We start from the raw sequence: 23,054 nt of genomic DNA on the forward strand, positions 1-23,054 counted from the left end.
TGCCTGAACTAAAATATTATATATATATATATTGTTACGTCCCGGTGTTGGAATCCTCTACAGGGAAATACAGTCACACTTTACACTGCTTAACGTAAGCTGTCAGCATTTTAACCATTGCGTTTAATCCAGCTACTAGCTAACGGTAATGTAGCGTCCCGTGCATCGATGCTTCTAAAAAAGAAAAAAAAAGTCAGGCACCGAAATTTTCGTTCTTATTCGGTCTCGTCACTACCATTTACATCGGAACCGGTGCCCTATTGGCGCCACGTTTCGGTACCCAACCCTACTCACCACTGTAGCAAACACATATCGCTGATCCTTCTCTTGTAGCAAGAGCAACACATCTGACAGGAGCACTGCAAGAATATCTGGAAGGACAAAAAAAACAAATCACAAATGAAGAAGGTAGATTATAATAGCCTAATCACATTTCAAATGTATGAGTATTTTTTTTATTAAGTAACAAATATATATATGCACACACCTAGATATTAGATCAGTAAAGTATTTCCATCATGCCATATCATACCTTTGAGCCTGCCAGAAGCAGCTTTCCAGTTGACTGTGCCCTCATGCAGCAGTCGTCTCCTGCCCTGCACCAGGTCCTCCCTGCGAAACACTCGGCTATCTTTGATTTTTCCCAGTGCCTTTGGCTCCATCTTGTTGTGTATTTCTCGGAGTCGAGAGTTCTTTTCATGGAGATTAACTAGCGTGTCAACCTGAACGATGGTGTCTTTAATAAGACCCAGCGCCCGAGTCAGATCCTCATGCTCCTCTGAACCCGCTGGAGACAGAAAAAACATGCAATGCTTTATAGATACAGCAAAATGGAACTATAATGGGTAAAGTTATTCCTCATTAAATATATAGGAGTATTCTCTTCAAAAGTGATTTATTTAGCAGAAAGTTGCATGTGAAATACTGGACCTTCAGTGTTTTGCACAATGCGCTCCACTAGTACTGGGTACTTGGTAATGCGCTGCGTCACCAACAGAATACACTCAGTTACTCCTAACCTCCGCACAATGGACAGGTTGTTGATTCTCTGAGGAAAAAAAAGACATTATTTAATTTTATGTTAATGTTAATTAAATTCGCTTGCAGACTGCAAGCGGATTTAATACACCTAAATACAGATGTACTGTGCATTAAATCGGATTTTTTTTTAAATCTGAAGACTAATGTGTCTCACCCGTATGATGTTTTGGAACTTTTTGTTGTTTTGCAGCTGCTCTTTGTAGTAGCTGACAGCCTCCGTGTGGTGACTGCAGAAATCTCCATAGCTGTCCTTCATCCTCTCTCCTATTTCACCTGAGAACTGGAGAACAAAGAAAAGTGTCACGTCTCTGTTCTGTTTATGCAGTCTGTGTGTGTATGCTGGCCCGTATCGCACCGCTGCACAAGTACTATGCTGTTTAATAATTTGTGCATCATATTCTGCATGTGTAACTCCATTATGTGATGTATTCAAGAAATCAATGCTGCCGTTTGTATGCATGCGTGTTCTTCTTGGACACCCTACCTGTGTGATCAGAATGTCTGACAATCTGTTGATTGCGTAGTTCCTGTCGTTGGGCGAAACAAGGTTTTCTCGCCGTCGCTCTTTGAGACGAGACAGGAAATGTGTGTGAAGCTCGAGGAGGTTTTCCAAGCGGGGGAACAGGCAGTCCAGCTTGCCTGAGTCCATCTGGAGGTTCTCCTTCAACTCACGGACGTACACATGCAGCATTATCTTCAGTGTTCGCACATGATGCATCTCCGTCTGCATCAGCTCTGTACAATGACAAAGTTAGATTTTTATGTTCTGCCATGTAAAGCACATACATGTATAACATGCATTGGAATGCTATGGACTAGCTCACATTGGGCGCTGCACGCCATCCAAACCTTCCATAACCTATTTTCCTCATATCTGTTCCTTGTACATACATCTGGCTAAAGTTGTTCTTTAAAATAGTCCTAAAATTAAAAAGGGAATACCACCACATCAGAGCCTGTTTACAGATATTGTGGAGTTCTACTGCATATGTGAAAAAAGTAGTATAAAGTATTTTGTGGCTCCTGAGCGAGCCACAAAGTGATGTCCCTCAAAATTGAGCTTGAGGAGTTGAAAAAGAAGTTGCGCCTAATCTGCTTGAGGATAGTGGCTCAGCCTACAGCAGCTACTAATACTATAACAAAGCTACTACAACCGTGAGTCCAACCATGTTGGAGTGCGATGCTAAATCAGTGGAGTACACTTTTATCAGTGCTACACACAATCGCCCCCCTGCGATTGTGTGTAGCACTGATGAGCCAGAATGACAGTTCTCCAAAACTATCCAATCAATGAGCTACCCTGTCAATCCGGAGGACAGGTGACTCATTGATCCGACAGGTACAGGTGTGAACACGACCCAAGAAATCACACTTACCATATATCACATCCTGTCTCTTCACCATTTCTTTAGAGTGCTTCTTGACAAACTGCTGGTCAACTGCCAAACTCCATGACTCTGCCTCCAGGTCCTGGGCATCAGACTCCAGATCAGCCCGCACTGCTGCATAGTGAGCATCTGAGGAGAGGCATCAAAAACTATCACACATTACAGTGTTATAATACAAATGAAAACTTTTAAGTTGGCGGGAAATTGCACAAAGTTGGGGATCCATGTTCTGGTCAGTGTTTTCACTGAAAGATCAGCTAAAAGTAAAAAGTAAGTAGAACAGCAGAAAATCGTTCACATCATCACCAACTCTCAAACACTCTCAAAATGATTGATGACATAAAATGAACAGATCTTGTTTCCTCTAAAGGACAACAGTAACTCAAGTCCTCAGATTACTTTAACAGAATTCTCTACATTTAGTATCACTCATAAATGATGAACAATGATATGCTTCTCTCAGAAAAGGTCTCCCATTAATAACTGTGAAGCATCCAAGTTTAGGAATAGTTCACTGCTGAGGTAATGTCTCGTCTTTTTGTGTTTAGGCCGGGCTGAAAAAGATACACGGAGATAGTAATGAGGCAATATGAACGGAGTAATCTTGATTCAACAACACAATTTGTCCATACTGAAAATCTAAAATATAAGGCATTTACCAGCCCATAATTATGACACTACTGTGTGTGTCATCCAGTATGACAGAACAAAGTGAAAGATCGTATAAGTACATAAAAAGGAAAGGAGGTTAAGCACATTTAAAACTGTGCTCCAATAAAAGACTGAACTTGTGGATTAGACGATGATAACCATCATTGTTGACCTACTCTCAGTTCAAGACATGCTGATTTTCAGCCGACCCTGCACTCTATACTTTTATTACATTACTATTCATGAACAGGTAATACTTCCTTACAAAAGCTGTTTGTGGTTAAGAGTTTTTTATTGATACGGTCAGCTTGGTGCTTCAAATGATACGTAAGGTACAAGACAGTAACCCAAATGTTTTTATTAGTGGTCATTCAGGCAAAGTTTTTCTGCAGTTACTTCAGCAATATACTGCAAGACAACATAGAGATAAAATAAGAATCTACATGCTCCTATGTGAGTACTAGTGGTGCTGTAGCGCTTTGATGATAAGCATGTGTCTGAAAAAACAAACCTTAAAACAGGGCGGCTGGGAGAAAAAGATGGTGCAGTAGCTCTTTGTATGTGGAAAGCTGATACCCAGTTAAACTGTCTGTCTCTCCCACACACTACAACTTAATGAGACAGGGTGAGGTCACCCCTGACTCCACAAAACACACTCCATACTCTCTCCTCCCTGGATTTAAAAAAAACTCCCTTAATACAAACTATCACTCTGCACTGGCAAACGCAAAACTCTTAAGGACTGTACAGGTTGTGATAAAGGTATTGTTACCATCATAAACCATTTCCCTCCAGGAAACCAAGTGTGGAAAGTGGAACTGTTGAAATTCAAGTTGAATCCCCTCCTCAGTCAGTCAACTTACCTTCAACGATGATGGACTCGGCGGTGGAGGGAGCAAGGGAAATGGCGTCTTCGTTGCAGCGTTTGGAGCGGAGAGCATCCGTCTCATCCATCTCCCCAGGGAGGGATCTGAGGGACGACAACCACAGGTCCAAGGTGGCATACATGCTGACACTGAGCCAAACTTAATCCCACTAGCTGGTGTTAGCTTAAATACATTTAGGAGCCAACATGTGCATTTACAGGTCCACAGTAACAAATACAAAAATGTTGCCATAAAAGAGAAACCCAGGCAGCTACGTGTTTATTTCCTATTTATTGTTGCTCATCTATGACTCCCTGTCTTGTGCTCGTTTACACCTTCCCTATGCCTCTGTCTGTCTCTCCCTCTCTCTCCCACAGCCTTACCATCTCGTTACACGTGTCTTACTTCTGAGAGCCGTCTAGACTCAGTTTCATAATGCGGTTATATTAGAAAAGACAGCTTGCCTTGATATGTCAACTATAAATACACATATGGCATAGAAAAAAACAGTATTTCAGCATCAAATAATCTAAAAATATACGGCATTAACATACAGCAGGTCCTGTAAACATCTACAGGATTATACATTTGAGAGAAAGAAAGTGGTGGTTTTTGCACTCCAAGTAAAAGTGAATCCTGTCATTCAGGAGCAATCTTTCTTTTTAAAAGGAAACTAGCTACAAAGAAAGGGAGAAATAAAAAAATAAAAAATATTCTGCAAAAAAAAAAAAAAAAATAAAAAAAAAAAAGCCTTTCAGTGGAGGAGTAAAAAAGTCTAACTTGAAAGGCAGAGAAACTCACCCTAAGCTGTTGCGGTGACGGAGGCTGTGGCCAAGGCTGGAGGCTGTGGTGGAGCTGGTGTACTGAGTGCTAGGTCCCCACAGACCTATGGTCATGCCTGGGGTGCTGTGAAAACCTGGGTGGCCATCCAGGGCCTGTGATGAGGCTGGGCCCAAATGCTCCCGCTCTCTGTCCCGGTCTTTTAGCGCTGGGGAAGAAAGATGAGAGACAGGTGAACGGAGAAAACGAGAGGATACAGAGGAGGAAGATGAGGAGAAACGAGGTGAGGAGAGAGAGAAAGGAGAAGATGACCAGCGCATAGCAGAAGAGGACGATGAGGACGAAGAGGCAGACGGGTGCTGTACGCGTCGACCCCAGTATTTTTTCAGCCAAGATCGAGGCAGGGATCGGAAGAATCGACAGGTGATCAGGTCGCGGTGCATCAACACTCGGACACCAACGTGTCCAGACAGACCCCACGATGAGGCGGAGGAAGATGGGGTTGAAGAGGAGGATAGGTTAGCAATACTGGAGCAACCTTTGGAGGTCCCCGTCATTTGGGTAGCGCCTTTGGTAACCGCTAGCTCCATTGTTAATGGCTCAAACTAGGAGGAGCAGCAGAAGGAGCTTTGTAATAATCCAAACGCCAAGGTAAGGTACAATAATCTCTGTCGCAGTATCAGTATTATTGCAAAAGTAATTAGTGATGTGCCTTCACTGGTGTAAGCCGAAGACGCAGAGGAAGGCACAAAGCCTGGTTTATATATGTGACTCGCCCAGATCCTTTATGTCCGAGCCCTCCTGTTCTCGTAATTTCTGATTCTCCACTTTTCCTCCATTTCTCCCTCCCCATCTTTCCGACCCCCTGCACGAGCTACTGATTGGCCAGAGCAGAACAAGAGAGAACTCAGGTGTGGCTGACAGGACTCCAGCTGTTCAGAAGAAAATAACAACTGCTCCAGGAGATTAACTTAAGCTGCTGTCTCCTGCGGGTTCGATCACATGCAATGGGACCTGCTGAATTTTACAATTAGTACTATATAGTATTATCACTTGATAATAAATTAAATCAGTCTTGACCCCTTAGCATTCCACCCCTTTTTCTACAGCGGTAGATGTGGGGGACAGGGGATGTTTAGGGGGTGATAGCAGGTCAACAGTAGAATCAACATAGCAGTGGTATCAAAGATCCCCTATACTAAAGATCTAAAGCATCTCAAGCAGCGCCAATGGTATGAAACGGAACACACTTCCTGTCTCCTTAATAGGTGTGGCCTTGTTTGAAAGTGTAGTGAACGTCGTGTGGATGGATGAAAAGTTATTTGTATAATTTATTAACATTTTCTTTTGCTAACGTAATATGTAAGACATATTTGGCATAATGGAGATTAGTTTTTTTAGGGCGTTTACGAACGTTAGTTGACGTTCGCTTATTCGTGTTGCCAGATCTCGCGAGAGTTTGGTCCTAAGACAGAAACAGGTCTCAAACAAGGTCTCCTGATGTGTCCGTCTAAAAAACGTCATTTTAGTGTCAGAATGTTCTGGAGATATGTGGCTTGGGAAAATTGGATCCAATATTTACTTTGGTGACTATGTGGCGAAAGAATCGGTCATAATCTTTGTTCACGTTCACTTCTCTCATTGGAATCAATACACTCAGGACCTGCTGCTAGTCTCCCATAGAGGCGTGGCCGTGGCGGAGCCCACGTGACACAAATACAGGGAAACTACTCAGTTTTTCTAGTCATAAATCAGAAACAAAAATTAATTAACTGATTAATTAAAATAAATTGTGAAAGTGCTTAGTACATTATGATATTCGTTGTTGCATCAGTTTTTGTTACGTAGATTTGGTGCCCAATTTAACCATTTACCATACCATATAACACTCGAGAATTGATAAAAAGGTCAGAAATCCCTCCAAAATACCACATTTAAACATCATGACCTTGAGGAACACCACAGAAAAATCCATGCTGTGATTTGGTATCAAAACCTTTTGACATTTGGAGATTTCTGCAAGAATTGCATTTTTTGGCAAATGGATAGCAAGCACTTCTGTTCTGGAAACTGCTGAGAAACCCTCTTATTTTCAATATACCTAGGAAAACCATACATCTTCTGAGTGCCCTAGGTCTCTAGTTTGTGGTTGTAGAGTGTTATAAGGCTGTGATTATCCTAGAGGTCACAACAGGTCATTTTATACAGTGACAAAAGGTTCAGAAAATGGTCTCACTAAATTGAAATGGCTACTATGGGGATAAACATCATCACACATGATTACAATTGGTCTAATTGAATCCACAAGTCTCACCTTACCAGTCATAGCCAATTTATGCAACTCTAATACCCCAGTATGCAGAAATATTCAAATAAACCTTTTTTTTTTTTTAATAGACGACAATAACATTTATACTGCATGAGAATAAATGCATGCTTATTGCCCAAACTGCGTATAATTAACATTAAGTGGGCATTTCTGTAAATAAGAGACTTGTAGGTACCCATAAAACCCATTTTCATTCAGATATTTTGAGGTGAGAGGTTAACAGTCCCCTTTGAAAATGGCCATGCTAGTTTTTCCATCGCCAAAATTTTGCCACCTTCCCGAGAAACTAGCATGATATGGTTGGTACTGTTGGATTCCTTAGATCGTCTAATTTGATATTATAGCAACATCTTCACTAACTTCACTATGTCCAAATTTAAGCCTGGTACAGCCTCTGAAAGACAAAAAGTCAGCCGATGGGCCTTCGGATTGGCAAGAGGTTAAAGAGAATTTGCAAAGATTACGATTTTTGTTTTTGTTTGTTTCTCTCGCCTCCGGGGTGGGCCGTAGTGCAATAGACATACAACATTAAAAGTTAGTTAAAAGAAATAGCAGCAATTCTTGATCTTATGGCCCAGACAAGCCACTGTGTCCATGCATGGCGCCAATCCATCTACCACTGTGTATAAATAGTACAATATTACAAAATCTTTTCTGGGTTTGAACCAGAGGTAAAGCTACTGACTGTTGTTAACAATGGCCAATCATCACCTTTGCCTACAGTCTGTCGGAGGCCAATCACCACCTCTATGCTCAGTGTGTAGGCAGACACGGTCTCACACACACACACACACACACACACACACACATTCATATCAGGCTCGTCACATCTGTTTAATCTGCTGTAAACCACCAGAGACACAACCTGCTTTTTCATTTTACACATGGGGACTAAAACCATATTCCATAACCAAAGCATCCATCAATGTATCCCCCCCCTAAATCAATTGATACTATGGTGAGTCATGCACATTCTGCTTACCAAGATTAGGAGATCCCGAAGAGCCAGTCCTCGGTGGAAAATCTCTCTGTGGAGAAAATAAAGAAACACAGCATTTTTTTAAGGCCATTCACTTCTTTTAAATTGTATGTCTACTGCAATCACATGGGAAAAGTAACTACATTTACATACTTTTTTTTTTTTAAATCGAGAATCGAAAATCGATTTTGAATCGAATCTTGAGCCTAAAAAAAAATAATCGATGAATTGAATCGAATCGTGACATTTTCTGAATCACGACACATGCATGATATTAAATTCATTGTCTGTGCCCCTGATGCAATGTCTGACCTTATATATATATATATATATATATATATATATATATATATATATATATATATATATATATATATATATATATATATATATGCAAAATAGTAGAACACATTGGAAGTGAAGGTACTAGGGTGACTTCACTATAGCCTTAGTCCCTGTTTTTCTATGCTCCAGTGTAGTGTTTACCTTATTCCTGCTGCTGGTGCACTCACCCAGCAGAGACTTGCAGCTCTTGTGAACGTTCACAGCACAATCTGAAAAACAGCAGGAACAGGAACACAGAGTCAGTGTTGCATTAGACACACTGAGTATACAGTACACAGAGGCAACAGCGGGGGCTTCTGGATTGAATATGGAAAGAAAAGATTAAAACAGTAGGAAAAAGTTTGAAATTTCAAAACCAATAGGACAGCTCCCTGAAGGCAGTGTTCAAAGTAAAGGAGGCTGTGAGTGATTCAAACAAAGCACTGCAATGGTGCTGAAACAAAAGTCTGGAGGCATAGCTTTTTTTCAGCTGCCGCTATCAACAATCACAAAGTCAAATATTTGTTTTTTAGACAAGTATTCTCATCATGTCAAAGAATCACTTCTGGCTCCATGAGATTGGTGCTTTATTATCATAAAATATTGTATTTTTTCCTCAAATGAACATAAAATTGATAAAACCATCAACAGTCATCTCCCTTGGCACCTTAGCTCATGTTGGCAATTAATTGCGGTTTAACAAAGAAACGGCGATTACTTAGAAAATATTGCGATTAGACAATTACGTAATAATTGTTACAGGCCTACGTACAAGATACAAAGTCACACTTTAGACAGGCCAGGCTCTCCCTTTATCTCAGTAATAGGTTTTGCTTTTTGTCCACCATTGTCCAAAACAAAGCTAAGCTGTCAGGTTTAGATGACATGACTGATTGTATCTCAGCTGATTAACACACAGATACTATTCAAAGTTGTTTTGGAAAAACATACTGCAACGGAAGCCTTTCCTGAGGGACTAGGCTGGCCAAACAAATGAAGTTATCACTATGCAAAGTCAAATCCCAACACAGCCAGGTAACCAGGCTGACGTGGACAAGAAACATATGGCCTTCGATACAAAACACATACAGATGAACACAGGGTAAGAAATACATATACACACTAAAAACGAGAGCTGCTTCTCTGTATAGAGACTGATCAGTGGAAACAGGGTTGGTGAGTTTAACAGCCTGATATAATGCATCTATTAGTGAAAGGCAGACTTTAGCTGCACCGAGTGAGTCACTCATTCCAGGAAAATACCAAATAATCTGAAATTAGAATCAGAAACAAATAAGGGTGGGAATCACCAGAGGCCTCACGATACGATATCATCACGATACTTATGTCACGATACAATATTATTGCAATTTGAAACATATTGCAATATTCCACAAAATATTGCAATTCATTACTTTTTTCCCCAACTTCAAATTTTTCCCAATTTCAAATTATGTCCCCAAAAGAAAACTTTGTCAACATTTGTTTTATCTAAAAAGATACATTTCTCTTTTTGTTCATCTCACTTCAATTTTATTGCTGCAAAATGGGATTGTCAAGCAGACAAACTGACCAACACATATATAATAAAAGATCGATACTTGGCGTCTGTGTATCGATACAGTATTGCCACGGAAAAAACTGCAATACTATGCTGTATCGATTTTTTCCCCCACCCCTAAAAACAAATCATGTGTCATTGTCTTATGTGCGTTTATCATTCACTGGTGTTAAAAAGTGCTCAGATTTTTTATGACAACAATGGTCTGAATGTTGTCATATTTTTTAGTTTACCAGTTATTTACTCAAATGTAAAAAAAAAATATATATATATGTTTTTCTTGTGGAATGATTAGTGACCTAAGTGGAGAAACTAACTCACTTGAACGATAGCTACCGTTTATGAACAAGTTAGTTTTAAAAAGCAGCTTTCCCCAACACTTCCCCCTTTACATTCACCATGTTACACAGCAGTATTGTGATTGTTTGAATCTGGCTGAGTAGCTTGTTGACAAAAGTGGCACTGCTGTGAACAACACAGTTTAAACATGACCCATTCTAGCAACTTCCACTAGCTGCTGTAAAGCCTACAGTAAAGGCCTCTACTGCATACTCCCCGTCTGTGTGCCAGTACAATAGAGACAATGACAAAAAAAAAAAACCTCATCCTGTGCAGTAAAGGCATGGATAGAAAAAAAGAGAGATAGAGAAAAAAAAAGGTGCATATACAATGTGAAAGTGTTTGTTTAATCTATCGTCTATCTTGCCCTTTTAGCTCCAGCCCCAACCACTTTTCCTCTATTATTTAACTTCATTCATAATCTCTAATCTACCCCCGCTGTCTCCCTGTCTCTGGTAATAAATGAACAATTACTGGCTGAGCTGAAGGAAAAGAAAACAGAAACTGGCTTCTGAATAATCTTCTCCAGTAGTGCTGTGTCTGTCTTTGAGTTGGGTCCAGCAGCAGTATTGAACTGCTGCACATTATGAGTGCAAGCCCAATGAATCCCAATGTAGACACAGAGGAGTGCATAGTTTGACCAAAAACACCAAATATATACTAACACCTTTTCAGAAATGATTTCTTAAGATCAAATAGTCCCGGTCAGATTTCACTCCATTTTTTTTTTTTACCTTTAGATGGAAGACAGTGAGTCAACACACTACTCAGCAGTCAAGCAGCCAGACTCAAGAGATCATTTTCCACCTCGCTCCAACTAATATGCAAAATTCCAGTCTCCATGCCAGCCTGGCTCTTTCAGACAAGTATAACAAGCCTTCGACGTCTAATAAAGTTTATCAAGCCAGTAGTGCATCTTCAACAAAGCACAAACACACACTGACTGGGCAAGGCTGGGAAAATATAGCGAAGAACAGGAAGAGATAGGAGATAAAAGATAGATTGAATAAAAAGCCATGCCATTGCAACAACATCCCTTGAAGTCATCACTGAAGAACTCAAAAGTAAGCCATTTCTGTTTAGGAATTTGTGTAGAGGTGATTATACTCAAACTGCATTCAGAAAAATGTTGCTTAATGAAAGTAAAAAAAAATATCCTAAGATAAGCAAGAACACCCTGTATTCCGTTTACTGATATCACAGAGCTTATCAGCAATGACTCATTGCAGCTACAGACCACCTCGACGTTTGGTAATAGCACAATACCAATACAAGTGCTGCACCCAAAAACTGAGTCACAAACAACAGATCAAAGTATACAGCTTAGACATTAGGCCACTGATTCATATCATCAAGCGGACGTAGTGGCTGAGTGCGGAGAAGCTCTGCCACTCTTGAGCAATGCAATAGGTTCCAGTCACTCGCTCATGTCAGCAGCACTGTGGTTTGCAGCTGATCCACGGGGCCCTCAGCCCCCCCCATCTAAACCACCACCACACCCAACATCTGCTGACTAGTAACTACCCTATCACACAAGAAGCACTTGTGGTGTACAGCGTACAATTCATCGAGTATCTCATAAACAAGTAAAAATGCAAACGAGGCCTGCAACTGCGATCTATAGTGCAGGTTGATAGATGAGCAGCATTTTTGTTTGGCTTGCCCTGGGCGGCGAAAAAAGAAGCTTACCAACTAACTAACAGAAAAGGGAAAATAAAAAAATAAAAGCAAGTTCAAAAATCACACAAAAATCAAAACATTTGAACTTTTTTTTCCATTCAGAACACAAGACAAAAAAAATAGTTTACTAGCAAAACTTAATGTGTAAAATAATCATTTTTCTCGATTACCGTTTTTGTGATAGCTAGGAGCCCAAATCGTAAATGCGATTACATTTTGGATTAATTGCACAGCCCTACATTAACTCTTATAACAGGAAACTTAAAAGTTGTTTTATCATATTGCCTTCAAACTGTCAGATTCAAGACAGTGTGTTTCCAAGACTAGGGGTTTTGCAAGTTTCAACACATTAACTAGGAATTGGGTACACCGGTAGTATAGGCCTGGGTACCAAATTCAATACTTTTAAGGCTCCGACCGAATTGCCCCTAAAGTATTGAGTATCGAAAAATGCCTTGTCATTCAATACCCAATTTCAATACCTAAGGAGAAAATCTCATCAGCGTCAGTGAGCCAATAAGCATGCAGCATGCTTCTACCAAGATCTAATAATGCTTGTGATTGGCTGTTTAGCATTACACGTAGGCCTAGTAGAGGTAGGCAGGAAAAATCTACTTTATGCACAGAAACAAGGCTCACTGAGTAGGAGCTGAAACAATAAATAAAAAGATGTGTGACGTAACGTGTAATGTTGTAATTTCTTTTTGTTTTATAAAATTGGTATCGAAAAAAGTATTGTTTAGGAACCGGTATCAAAGTCACAGTATTGGTATCTGTACTGAAGATTTTTGACCGATACCCGGCCCTACTGGTACTTCACATTACTGATGACCATTTCCTAAAACATGGTGTAGATTTTTAGATGCTGGTTTTGATTTAGTTCACTAAACTTGCAGACTTGAATGTGCTTGAGATAGGCAATTCATCACATAGTTTACAAGCTGTGTATTTTTGTCAATCTTATGTTGGAATTGTGCTGTAAAACTCTTCTTGCCGGTGTACAAGGACACTTATCTAGCTGCACCGTTAGACGAGCAGCCAAACAGCAACCTTTTAAAGCAAGAAAAAAAACTAACTTCAGATGGTGTAGTTCCACCATCTGAAGTGAAACTAACTTAGATAGTGGGTTAGGCAAAATGTTGTTGTGGTTTCCTTACACTATTCTTGGTATAGTATAAACCCATGTTAAAACCACATATGCCCCCTACCACCCTATGCAGTTCATAGGAAAAACCTTGCTACCACAAATGAGGAAAAGAGGTCACAACACCCGTTTTGAAAATATTACTTTTTCACACAGCAGCCGAAAACTGACATCACCTGCTTGGTTAGTATGTAAGAGGTTACTCTTAATTCCCTGAGATAATAGTGACAAAAACATCAACAGTTGGGGAAAACGCTGCAGCAGCCAGCCAACCCATGACATCATCTAGTGAAATAGGAGGAACTGGGGCTCGGGAAGCGATTTACTTAGTGAAGTGAAACATCTCCACCGGTCACATTTCTCGCCCAAATAAGAGGGTCATGATTACCATTAGAGACCAGTAGCATACAGATAATACTATAAGGGGAAGCTTGGTGCTGAGATATGCTGAGAAAGTCAAAGATCAATTATTTTACTCATTCAACTTATTTCTCCTCTGCTGATTAGCACCCTTTATGGGACCTATTCTGACTTAATCAGGCCAATGGATATCATGAGAAGTAGATGATAACAGGTTTGAGGGGAAAATCTTCTGACAGGTACTCAGAGAATGTAAATGGAGGCAGTCAGACTTTAAATCTAGTAAAAAGGCAGACACCCAGAGAGTCAGGCATGCTGGAGGACAAAGCAGTGATGCATGTAGAAGTGGTGTGCTAACAGGGTGAGATGGGTGAGACCCAGAGTCAGTGGAGTGGGCTGTTATGCACCGGCGGACCTGCCAAGCACAATTAGCATGTGACCCAGTCAGAGAGAAAGCTTAGTCCGAACAGAGAGGTAGAAGAGTAAGAATTTGACACTCAAGAACAACATAATTTAACACATCGAAGATTATGGCGTTTCATAACACCGAGCCAGTTAGCTGCCCTCTGAGCCAACTACTGTATAACCCACCAGAATAAAAACGAGACACAGCTTTGACTCACACGACAGATCACGATCAAACTGTAATGTGAATAACTTGTACTAACATTTGACTTTCCCTTCGTATTAAAGGCAACCTCTGAGCAGGCTAGTGTATTTCAACAGCTGACTTCGGGTATAAATAACAAGTTATCTTGGAAGCTAACGTTAGCTAGCAATCACCTGTTGAGCTCCATGCAAAGTCTGCAGCCAGCAGCAAAGACAAACTCCCAAAAGACCCACATAAAGTTAAACTGAAGGGAAGTTGTGCAACATTAAAATACGAAGACAAACAGAGTCGATGTGGTCTGTTGTTATCACTTTAAGTTAATTAAACTGAACTAACATAGCTAAATAGAAGCGGTTTAGGCAGGCTAACGCGCTAGCATTACGTGGCTAATAGTTAGCTAGCTCTACGTTAAGAATGATTAAATATGGGCCAGTTTGTGATACATTAAATATCGAAGGAACCTTAGAAGTGTGTTCCCCTTGTTAACACAATAACTTAAACCAGACATAACACAAAGCCTACAGAAAAAGAATGTAATATATGTAATCTGATTGGGTATGATTAGCATAGCTATAGCTGCCTAGCTAGCGGCCAGGATGCCCGAAATGTCCATTGAGCGAAACAACGGGAGTTATCCACCTGATCCCGCTTGAGACCGTCGCTACAGTAGCTGCCTCTTACCGTTCCAACAAGACCCGGGTTTGTCTGAATTAGCTGCACCCAGAAGGGAATGTAGTCTGCCCGTAAGGTAGATAAATCAGTTCGGCCATTGAGATCAACAGCAACAAGTATCCCACATTCTTGGTTTTGTCCAGTTTTGTGTCCTACTCTCACCGGGAACAATCTCTGGCATACAAACGACGCATTCCACAGGCTGAATCCCCACAGGGCTTGGTTCAAATTAAAGGGACACTCCAAGGAGACACGAATGGCCTTTTCTCTTTCTGGAGCCCTGTTATAGATTTTTTAGGAGAGGATAGGAGAGGACTATGCTGAAATCATATTAAAAGGTTTTGCAACTTTGAGATCTAATATAAGTGATCATGGTCGTGTGGTAAATTCCACACGACCATACACATTTCATTGTTATTGTAGTTATTTATAATATGGAGGATGACGTTATGTTTGTGTTTCTTCTCCTTTTTTTCTTTTCTTTTCTTTCATCTGATTGTTTTTATGGTTAGCTGTTTTCTGAGTTTAGTAAGGCATGTGTGTGTGTGTGTGTGTGTGTGTGTGTGTGTGTGTGTGTGTCAACAAGTGTCAAAATGTAGAATTTGTAACTTAGTCATTCTCGGCAGCCATGCTTGATTAGTGGGGAATTGTCTCAGAGGCAAAGCAGGAGAGATAGATGTGTTTCTGGTTAATGTCTAAAGAAGCAGTGCAGTCTGAATCACACTGGATGTGTGATGCCTTGTGAAATATGCCAGAACAACTTTGTTTAATAAGCACACTATTAAAAACAATCATACATTATAACCCCTTCTGCTAGACTGCAGGATTTATAATTGTCCTGGACATATTATGGCCTTTGTCTCCCACAGAACAGGAGGAGCGAGGAAACATATTTGGTTACAGCCAAGAAATAATGAAGTGGTAGCACAGAATGACTAACTGCTTCTCCCCTGGCACTGCTGGAAATTGTCCAGTTCAAAGAAAATGAAATGGCACTAATATTGGGAACAGTTCTGTTTATTTGTTCTTTGTTTGAAACTGAAATTGAAATTATAATTGAAATTTGGTGATGTGAAATTCTCCACCAACAGACCACATGGCTTAGGAGAAGACTCTCTGAATTACAATAATGTCGGCAGATGTGTGGCATAAGTCCAGCTGTGTAATCAGGAAATATCCTGTTGGAGTATAAAAGTATCACTTTCAAAAACCTTATATAATGGATCTATTACCAAAGGCTGGGGTTAGAGTTATAAAACACAACAATCACTTTCTAACAAATTTTACCCCACCCATTTGATCACTTTAAACTTTTTTGATTATTTCATTGATCCATGGCCTTTTTTTTTTTTTTAAACATAGCTTATAATAAAAGGAATTACTCCTGCTATTTAAAAGTACTATCACAGTCTGACTTCCTGGATCAGAGTTTTTCCACTTTACTCACAAAACCTCTTACATGTCTTTTAATAGGTATTGCAGTCTTATCAACTGACCTGCAGGCTGCATAGGAGTGACATTAGAGAGACAGAAAAAACGAGCTACGGGTTGTTAAAATGTGACAAAGCAATGACAAAGCAACCCAACACACAAAAGACATAAGAAATGTGGAGAATATTTCAAGCCAGAAAAACAAAGTTAAGATGTGCTGTTGAGTCACATAAACAACTGTCAGATGATGGTGCTAAAACATCTAAGCAAGTGAGCTGAGTTGTGCAAAACTAAGACCCACAGTGATGATGCAGTGTGAAAAAAGTGCAGAGTGATTTGCAGACTATGTCAGTGTGTTTGAGTATGAAATACTGCAGAAGTTTAAATGCTGTTAAAAGAGGAACTGAAAGGGAACACCATCTTCTTTTTAGCAGAAACACGCAAAAAAAAAAAGCCACATTCAATATGATGAATGGCATGTACTGTGAATATCACTTTCTAAGTTATTATTAATGCTGTAATCTGCCACATAACACATATGTTAACAACTGTAATAAAATAACAAAGTCAGAAATACTCATACCTAAAAAGAGTATTTGAGTGTTTCCTGAATAATTCATGAATGTTTCACACCCGTGTGATTGTATGTGGGGTTGGCTCTGTTTGTTTGCCGCTGTGCTTGAGATCTCCAACAAGTGGGTGAGTGAGCATGCGTGCAGCAGCATGGGTATAAATAGGTGCGAGTTTGTGTGTGAGCGGAGCACCTGTGCACGTGTGTGTCAAGCTGGAAACAAGCGTGGGTGCATGTACTACACCTATGGTTGCAGTGTTACTCACTCATGCACTGCAGGCCATGCTTTCTCTGCAGGGTCTTGCTGCACAGTGAGCAGGTGGCACAGCTGGAGAAAGCGCATGGCATCAAATAATGACTGTTGCTGCTTCTGCTGTCACACACTTTCTCTTTTGCCTCCCGCTCCTTCTCCTTCCCCCTCTCTTTCTGCTGCTCTTTTTCTCGGTTCTTACCCTGCAGAAGAACAAGAAAAGCAAACACAGCAGGAGGTTTTTACATGCGCATTTGTGTGTTCTCTTTCACTGTGGCACATAAGTGCATGGATGGGTATGACATTGCATAACCATGTCACAGGCAGGATATCTAACAGAGTTTGTGTAAGTAGATTAGTGACTTGTATGTGCAGCAACATGCACACCAGGGAACTGTTTACACCTTAGGATTGGGTCTCTTTTTGCACAGAATTCTAAGCTCTTAAAATGCTTTTTAATGCTATAAGGTGATACATTCCATTGCCGTTCAGGCAGCATGGTCTATTAAACTATGAGTTCATAGTGACATTGTGCACCATGTGTGGTATAGGTTTACCTTATCTTTATTGAAGGAGCCTGTCACCCTGTTCCTTAGAGAGCTTAGAGTCCTCTTCACCTTGGTGCCTTTCTCTACCTTCTCTGTACGATCCTCCTCTTCATCATTCCTGGTCGAAAAAGCAAAGAATGAAATACACACCAAGAAAAAAAGGAAATACAAACATACAGAAACACCTCTATGTTTTTTTTGTCTGACAGAATTTATTCATCTGGTACTCACATTTGATAATCATTAATGTTTATTGAAAATTGTTTATTTCATCAATATTTGGATCATCAACTTTTCTTTTACTAATATCTTTTAAAAGTCAAAATAGGACAGTGTTTGTCTTGTGCAAGTTATATGATATATATAATATTCTTTTGTGATTGACAATGTGGAAATCAATACACATGAAATTCTTTATGAGAAACGGGTGATTTGGTAACTACAGTTGCAGTTGCAGTGAAGAGACATTTACAGTAATTGGATTGTTTACATGAAAATAAACCACATTATTGCAGAACCAAGACGCTTCACTGTACAGACATGTTTGGTTTTGACCATACCCTGTTATAGATGGCCAATGAAACACCTCTATACAAATACACAAGACACAGCAACCAATAATTGAGCAGGTATTTATGTGGATTTTATTATTTTTTAATTTTATTATTTTACGTAATTCAAAACTTCCATAATTGTTAAAACGTCTGCAGCTTTAGTTATAAGTGAACACTGATAAGGACAGTACTTACTCATTATTGAGGAACTCGTACCAAGTGACATTTCCTGAAACTTTGTTGTCTGTTCTGTTGTTCCTCTGCTTCACTCTGGGGAGGACAATGAGAAGGTTTTAATGTGGAGAGACACTCAGTTTCAATTGATAACTGGACCACATATTAACCATAAATAACCATAAGAGACTTTTAAAGCAGCAAGTGAATAGACAACCTGAGTGTGTAATATGGTTTAGCCAACAGTGCACTTTTACATAAATGATGTTTCACTCCGTCAGCTGGGTTTCATTGTCAGGTAAACTCAACGTCACCAAACGATTTTGTAAAATAAAATAAAAACTCTAGTGTTCCACAGACACTTTCAGGGATGATGGCACACAGTGTCAGTGCACAAACACACATGCAAACACACATGCCAAAAACATGCATGCACATACACACACCCACACAGCACAGTGTTATCCCCTGGTCACAATCTGGCTCTGCTGCTGCTCTGAAGACTGGGACGAGCGTTTGAGCAAGCAGACCTCCCTCTTCTGTTTACTTACCCATGGTACAGCTTTAGCTCCTGCAGAACTTTCTGTACCATCAGCCTAAGACAAACAAAACACTAAGGCTGAGTAGGCCTGTGAGAGGAGAGGAGAGGAGAGGATAGGGAGAGGATAGGGAGAGGAGAGGAGAGGAGAGGAGAGGAGAGGAGAGGAGAGGAGAAGAGAGGAGAGGAGAGGAGAGGAGAGGAGAGGAGAGGAGAGGAGAGGAGAGGAGAGGAGAGACTGTTGGGAGCTGGGTGTCAAACAATTTGCAATTTAGAGAAGAATCCTCCCTGTCTGCTGTGTCAAAACAATCACCAGAGTGTACACACACACACACACACACACACACACACACACACACACACACTGGAGGGGCCATCTAAGGAGCTGGGAGAGAGGACTGTTGTGGAGGAGGTTGCCGAAATATGACAATTTATAACTATAGAACAGTATGTGAACTATTGTATTAAACCATTCAAAAGCTGCAGGTATTAATTACAGGACACAAGTGAACAGTTGCCTCCTGTGCATCAAACAAGAGGAGTATCCGTTTTGTTTCTTTCTAGCATCATTAAACCTGGGCTACCAGTCACACTGAAGCATCCTCTGGAAAGGAAATAAAGGGGTGTGTAGCCTAACGCAAGTTTAAATATAATTGATTTGCAGACTTACATATGTCCTTCAGTAGAATGCAAGTTTTCTTCAGGGTCAAACTCCTCTGCTGCAGAAGAGAAAGAAGCAAAGGTCTCATGATAAATATGATGAAAATAGCTGCCTGCTGAGTAAACTAACATGTACTCTACATGTACAAACACTCAGCCTCACCTCCTGCTGCCCTTGCAGCCTGTTTGGATGTCTGCACAACACGAGAAATGTGTGCAGCACGGGAACATTCGTCTGTGGCGAGGATCTCTGAGCGGGAGTACAGATGCCTTGCACCACCAGCCTGAAAGAATAAATACACTAGACATCACATGCACGTTTGATCTGTTTTACAACTTCCCCACATTCAGCTCAAATACTTATGATGATAACTTTTACTTACAATGGCCTTTATTAGTTGGCAATTTATAGATAGTCATTTTTGGACACTTTGATCTTTTAGTTATTTTTCACATTACACAAAGACTCAGTCTTCGCATGAAATCGCAAAATCGCAAGAAAAGACCACCAACAACAATTAATTGATCTGTATCATCTGTGCAAAAGCCTGAAATATCTTATTAGAGTTCCATTGTTGCCGAAAAGAACATTAAAAAACATAAATGAGCCACACCGTTGCACTGAGCGACATGTTACTTGTTTTTAAGGATTTATTTCTTCAGTGGAAACTAAAGCGTACGGAGCTGGAGTTTTGGTCTTGAGACAAGTTTTGTTGATAATAATATGTATATTGTGTCACTGTTGCTTTATTACCATGCTAATGACCCTGGCTCTTGGACGGGGGACAGTCAGCCTGGGGTCATCTGTTTTCTCTCCAGGACATGCTGTGCAGCTGTAGGTCTGCTGGGTCGACTGGAAGAGACATTTCTGTCCCTCCTCATCATCCTCTCTCTCTCCATCGCTGTCCGTGGCCATGGCATCCAGACTCAGTCTGTTAGCACAGCATAGCAACAAACACACACAGCAGAGGGTTTACCAGGCAGTGAAATGTATCTATTAACGAAACAAAACTTTTGAGCGAGACACTCTATGTCCCCGAGTTTATTTTTGTGTTGTTTTTTGGTTTTGCTTTTCATTAAATATTTTTGGTGCACTGCATTGTTTAAGAACAACCAACTAAACCACCAGAAACACTGAGCTCAGCCAAAGAGCACAGCATTTTTTTTATTGTTGTTTTTTAGAGTGATCATGAGCAATGTTAAGTGAAGCGAAAGGTTATTTCAGGTAAAAACATATAAAAAGACTTTAGATATGAGTCATGAGTCAAGGGCAGTGGGTGTAATTACATTAATCTATGAGATTGCTCCCTCCAATTCTTTCCATCCTTTACAACCATCCATCCATCTTACCTCCTCCCCAGGTTGATGGGGGACACAGGGACACCCCAGCTGTGCCTCCGAGACGTTGACATGGATCGGACTAAAATAGGAACGCTGTCCAGGTCTGACTCTCCATCAAAATCCATAGTGGGTTGCTCCTTTACTTCCTCTGGTCCTGTTATTCCTTTTGCTGTTTCCATTGACCCCAACAGTCCATTCAGATCAATTGTCACGGTAAGCCCTACTGCAGGGCCTGAGGAGTCACTGCGATCAAAGGTACAACCTGGCAATAACTTCGGACTTAGCTGAGTGACCACAAAGTTTTGATGAAGTTCTTCTGCAGGGTGTATATAATAGGGGGAAGATAGCGCATTGTCCTGAGGGGAGAGTGTGCTCAAAGAAGTCTGTGCAAGCTGGTTGATGGCAGGACTGTCTGTGTTTAGGGACACCTGTAGGCCAACATTTAGGGTTTTGCTCTCTGGGACTGTAGTTACTGTGGAAGGTGCTATCTCTCCCTGCAGGTCTTTAAAGTACTCCGAGTCTCTGAGAGAAGAGCTGAGGCCCAGTAGGTCCTCCACACTGCTGCTCACCTCCACACAGGGGCAGTCGTAGTCACTGACTACTGAACACGCATCCTGCAACTCAGCAAGCAGGGAAAAAGGTGTAGGATTTAAAAACATGGCGGAGAGAGAAGAAAGACGTGGAGAACAGAGAGTAGATAAACAAGATTCAGCTCTAATCCAAAATTCAAGTAACGCAAGTAAGTCTGTAGCCGTGCTAGCAGCTCTGTGAGGCTGTACTAAGGCAAAGCGCTTTTTTAGCTTATTGCTAACATGTTCACAGTGACAATGCTTATGTTGCTAATCTTTGGCAGGTATAATGTTTTATGGCCACGTTTGTCATTTTATTTAAGAAGATTAGCATTTGCTAATTAGCTCTAAACACAAGGTGGAGGTAGTAGGTTGATGGCAATGTCAGTAGGTATTTGCTCATAAACTAAAGAATTGGACAAACGGAAATTGAACCTTATGATGGAAGGTCAAAGGATCAAGGTTATTACAATGCATCCCTGGGAACATGAATGTCTGAACCAAATGTTGTTTTCAAAAAAAAAAAAAAAAAATGCGTGGCTGGGTTGGTTCAGTGGTAGAGCAGGCGCACATATACTGAGAGGGTTATGCCTCGGCGCAGAGGTCCAGGGTTCGAATCGGACCTGTGACGATTTCCTGCATGTCCATTCTCTCTCCCCTTTCTCACCTAGCTGTCCTAAGGCAAAAAGCCCATAAAATAAACTTAAAAAAGAAATATATATATATATATATATATATATCATTAATCTCATGATGGTGTTAAATACAAAGTCAAAGGATCACCAAAGTCAGAGGATTCATCGTCCATGAATGTCTGTACCAATGAGATATTTAAGTCTGACAGACATTGCCATCCCTACAGCCAGGCAGCTAGCATGGTTAAAAAAGGAAGGAAAACAACATTTCCAAATGATTTCCAATTTAAGAATACAAAGAGCTTTACCTGGTCTTTATTGGTGGTACCAAAGAAGCCATCCTCAGTTATAGAGGCAGGGGATAGTGAGGAGGAAGATCCTGTCTCGCTGGGAGCATGAGGCTGGACACAAATCTGGGCACTGGGAGGCCCACAGGACTGACATGGCTTGCACTCTGATGCTGAAAGATAATGGATGTGATGTTTGTGAGTTATAAACATTTCCTGAACAGTCAATAACTTCAACAGTAGCACAAGGAGAACAAGAACACACAGAAAGGCAGACATAGCTGATTTTAACAGCTGCACAACACCTGTGTAACCAATTTCAGCTATTTGTGTTTGATGGAAGAAAAGCCAAGTTACTGCCCCTTTTCTCCATCCTCTCACTGAAAGCTCCTTTACATTTCCATTGCATAAACAGATTTCTGGATTCATATGATGCCACAAACCGCTGTCATCATCGCAAACTGCTTGGTGAGCCTGCATTAGTCTCCATGTCAGTGGTGGAGAGCTGGAGATTATTCCCTCACTGAGCTTTCTGCGGCCTGAGAAGCTGCTTGTCTGTGGTAAATATTGTAATATTCTACAGTAAGTCATGCTATATGAAGGAACTACAGTACAGTACAGTACAGTACAGTACAGTACAGTACAAAGGCATATATGGAGTTTGGCATCACATATTTAAGATCAAAAGTGTAGTTGTAACATTTCTTACATTTTACTTGAATGAAAAACAAATGTTTCAGTGTCCCGTGGTGTCTGAAAAGTCTGGTCAGGC

General features: G+C 40.6%; 1 protein-coding gene across 4 annotated transcripts in view; it reads right to left on the minus strand.

Annotated features, from left to right (window-relative positions):
- arhgef18b (rho/rac guanine nucleotide exchange factor (GEF) 18b) overlaps positions 1-21,063 on the minus strand; it is a 35,721-nt gene extending 14,658 nt beyond the window's left edge. For 2 of the 4 annotated variants that reach the window (XM_078258936.1, XM_078258935.1), the window contains exons 1-17: positions 20,801-21,063; positions 20,205-20,382; positions 19,614-19,734; positions 19,461-19,509; positions 18,274-18,348; positions 17,534-17,642; positions 16,993-17,179; positions 8,521-8,588; positions 8,038-8,083; positions 4,748-4,934; positions 3,944-4,050; positions 2,418-2,558; positions 1,526-1,776; positions 1,196-1,321; positions 931-1,048; positions 533-787; positions 295-371 (exon numbers count right to left, since the gene is read on the minus strand). In XM_078258936.1, the coding sequence (XP_078115062.1) occupies positions 295-371; positions 533-787; positions 931-1,048; positions 1,196-1,321; positions 1,526-1,776; positions 2,418-2,558; positions 3,944-4,050; positions 4,748-4,934; positions 8,038-8,083; positions 8,521-8,588; positions 16,993-17,179; positions 17,534-17,642; positions 18,274-18,348; positions 19,461-19,509; positions 19,614-19,734; positions 20,205-20,382; positions 20,801-20,970 (2,265 nt within the window). In that variant the 5' untranslated portion in view covers positions 20,971-21,063. Of the gene's footprint in view, positions 1-294; positions 372-532; positions 788-930; positions 1,049-1,195; positions 1,322-1,525; positions 1,777-2,417; positions 2,559-3,943; positions 4,051-4,747; positions 4,935-8,037; positions 8,084-8,520; positions 8,589-10,992; positions 11,009-14,733; positions 14,801-16,992; positions 17,180-17,533; positions 17,643-18,273; positions 18,349-19,460; positions 19,510-19,613; positions 19,735-20,204; positions 20,383-20,800 lie in introns of those variants that run through there. The other 2 variants (XM_078258937.1, XM_078258938.1) reach the window with 2 other exon arrangements.
- Positions 21,064-23,054: the final 1,991 nt, after the last annotated feature.

Source organism: Sander vitreus, chromosome 9 (assembly GCF_031162955.1).
Source record: "Sander vitreus isolate 19-12246 chromosome 9, sanVit1, whole genome shotgun sequence".
NCBI lineage: Eukaryota > Metazoa > Chordata > Actinopteri > Perciformes > Percidae > Sander > Sander vitreus.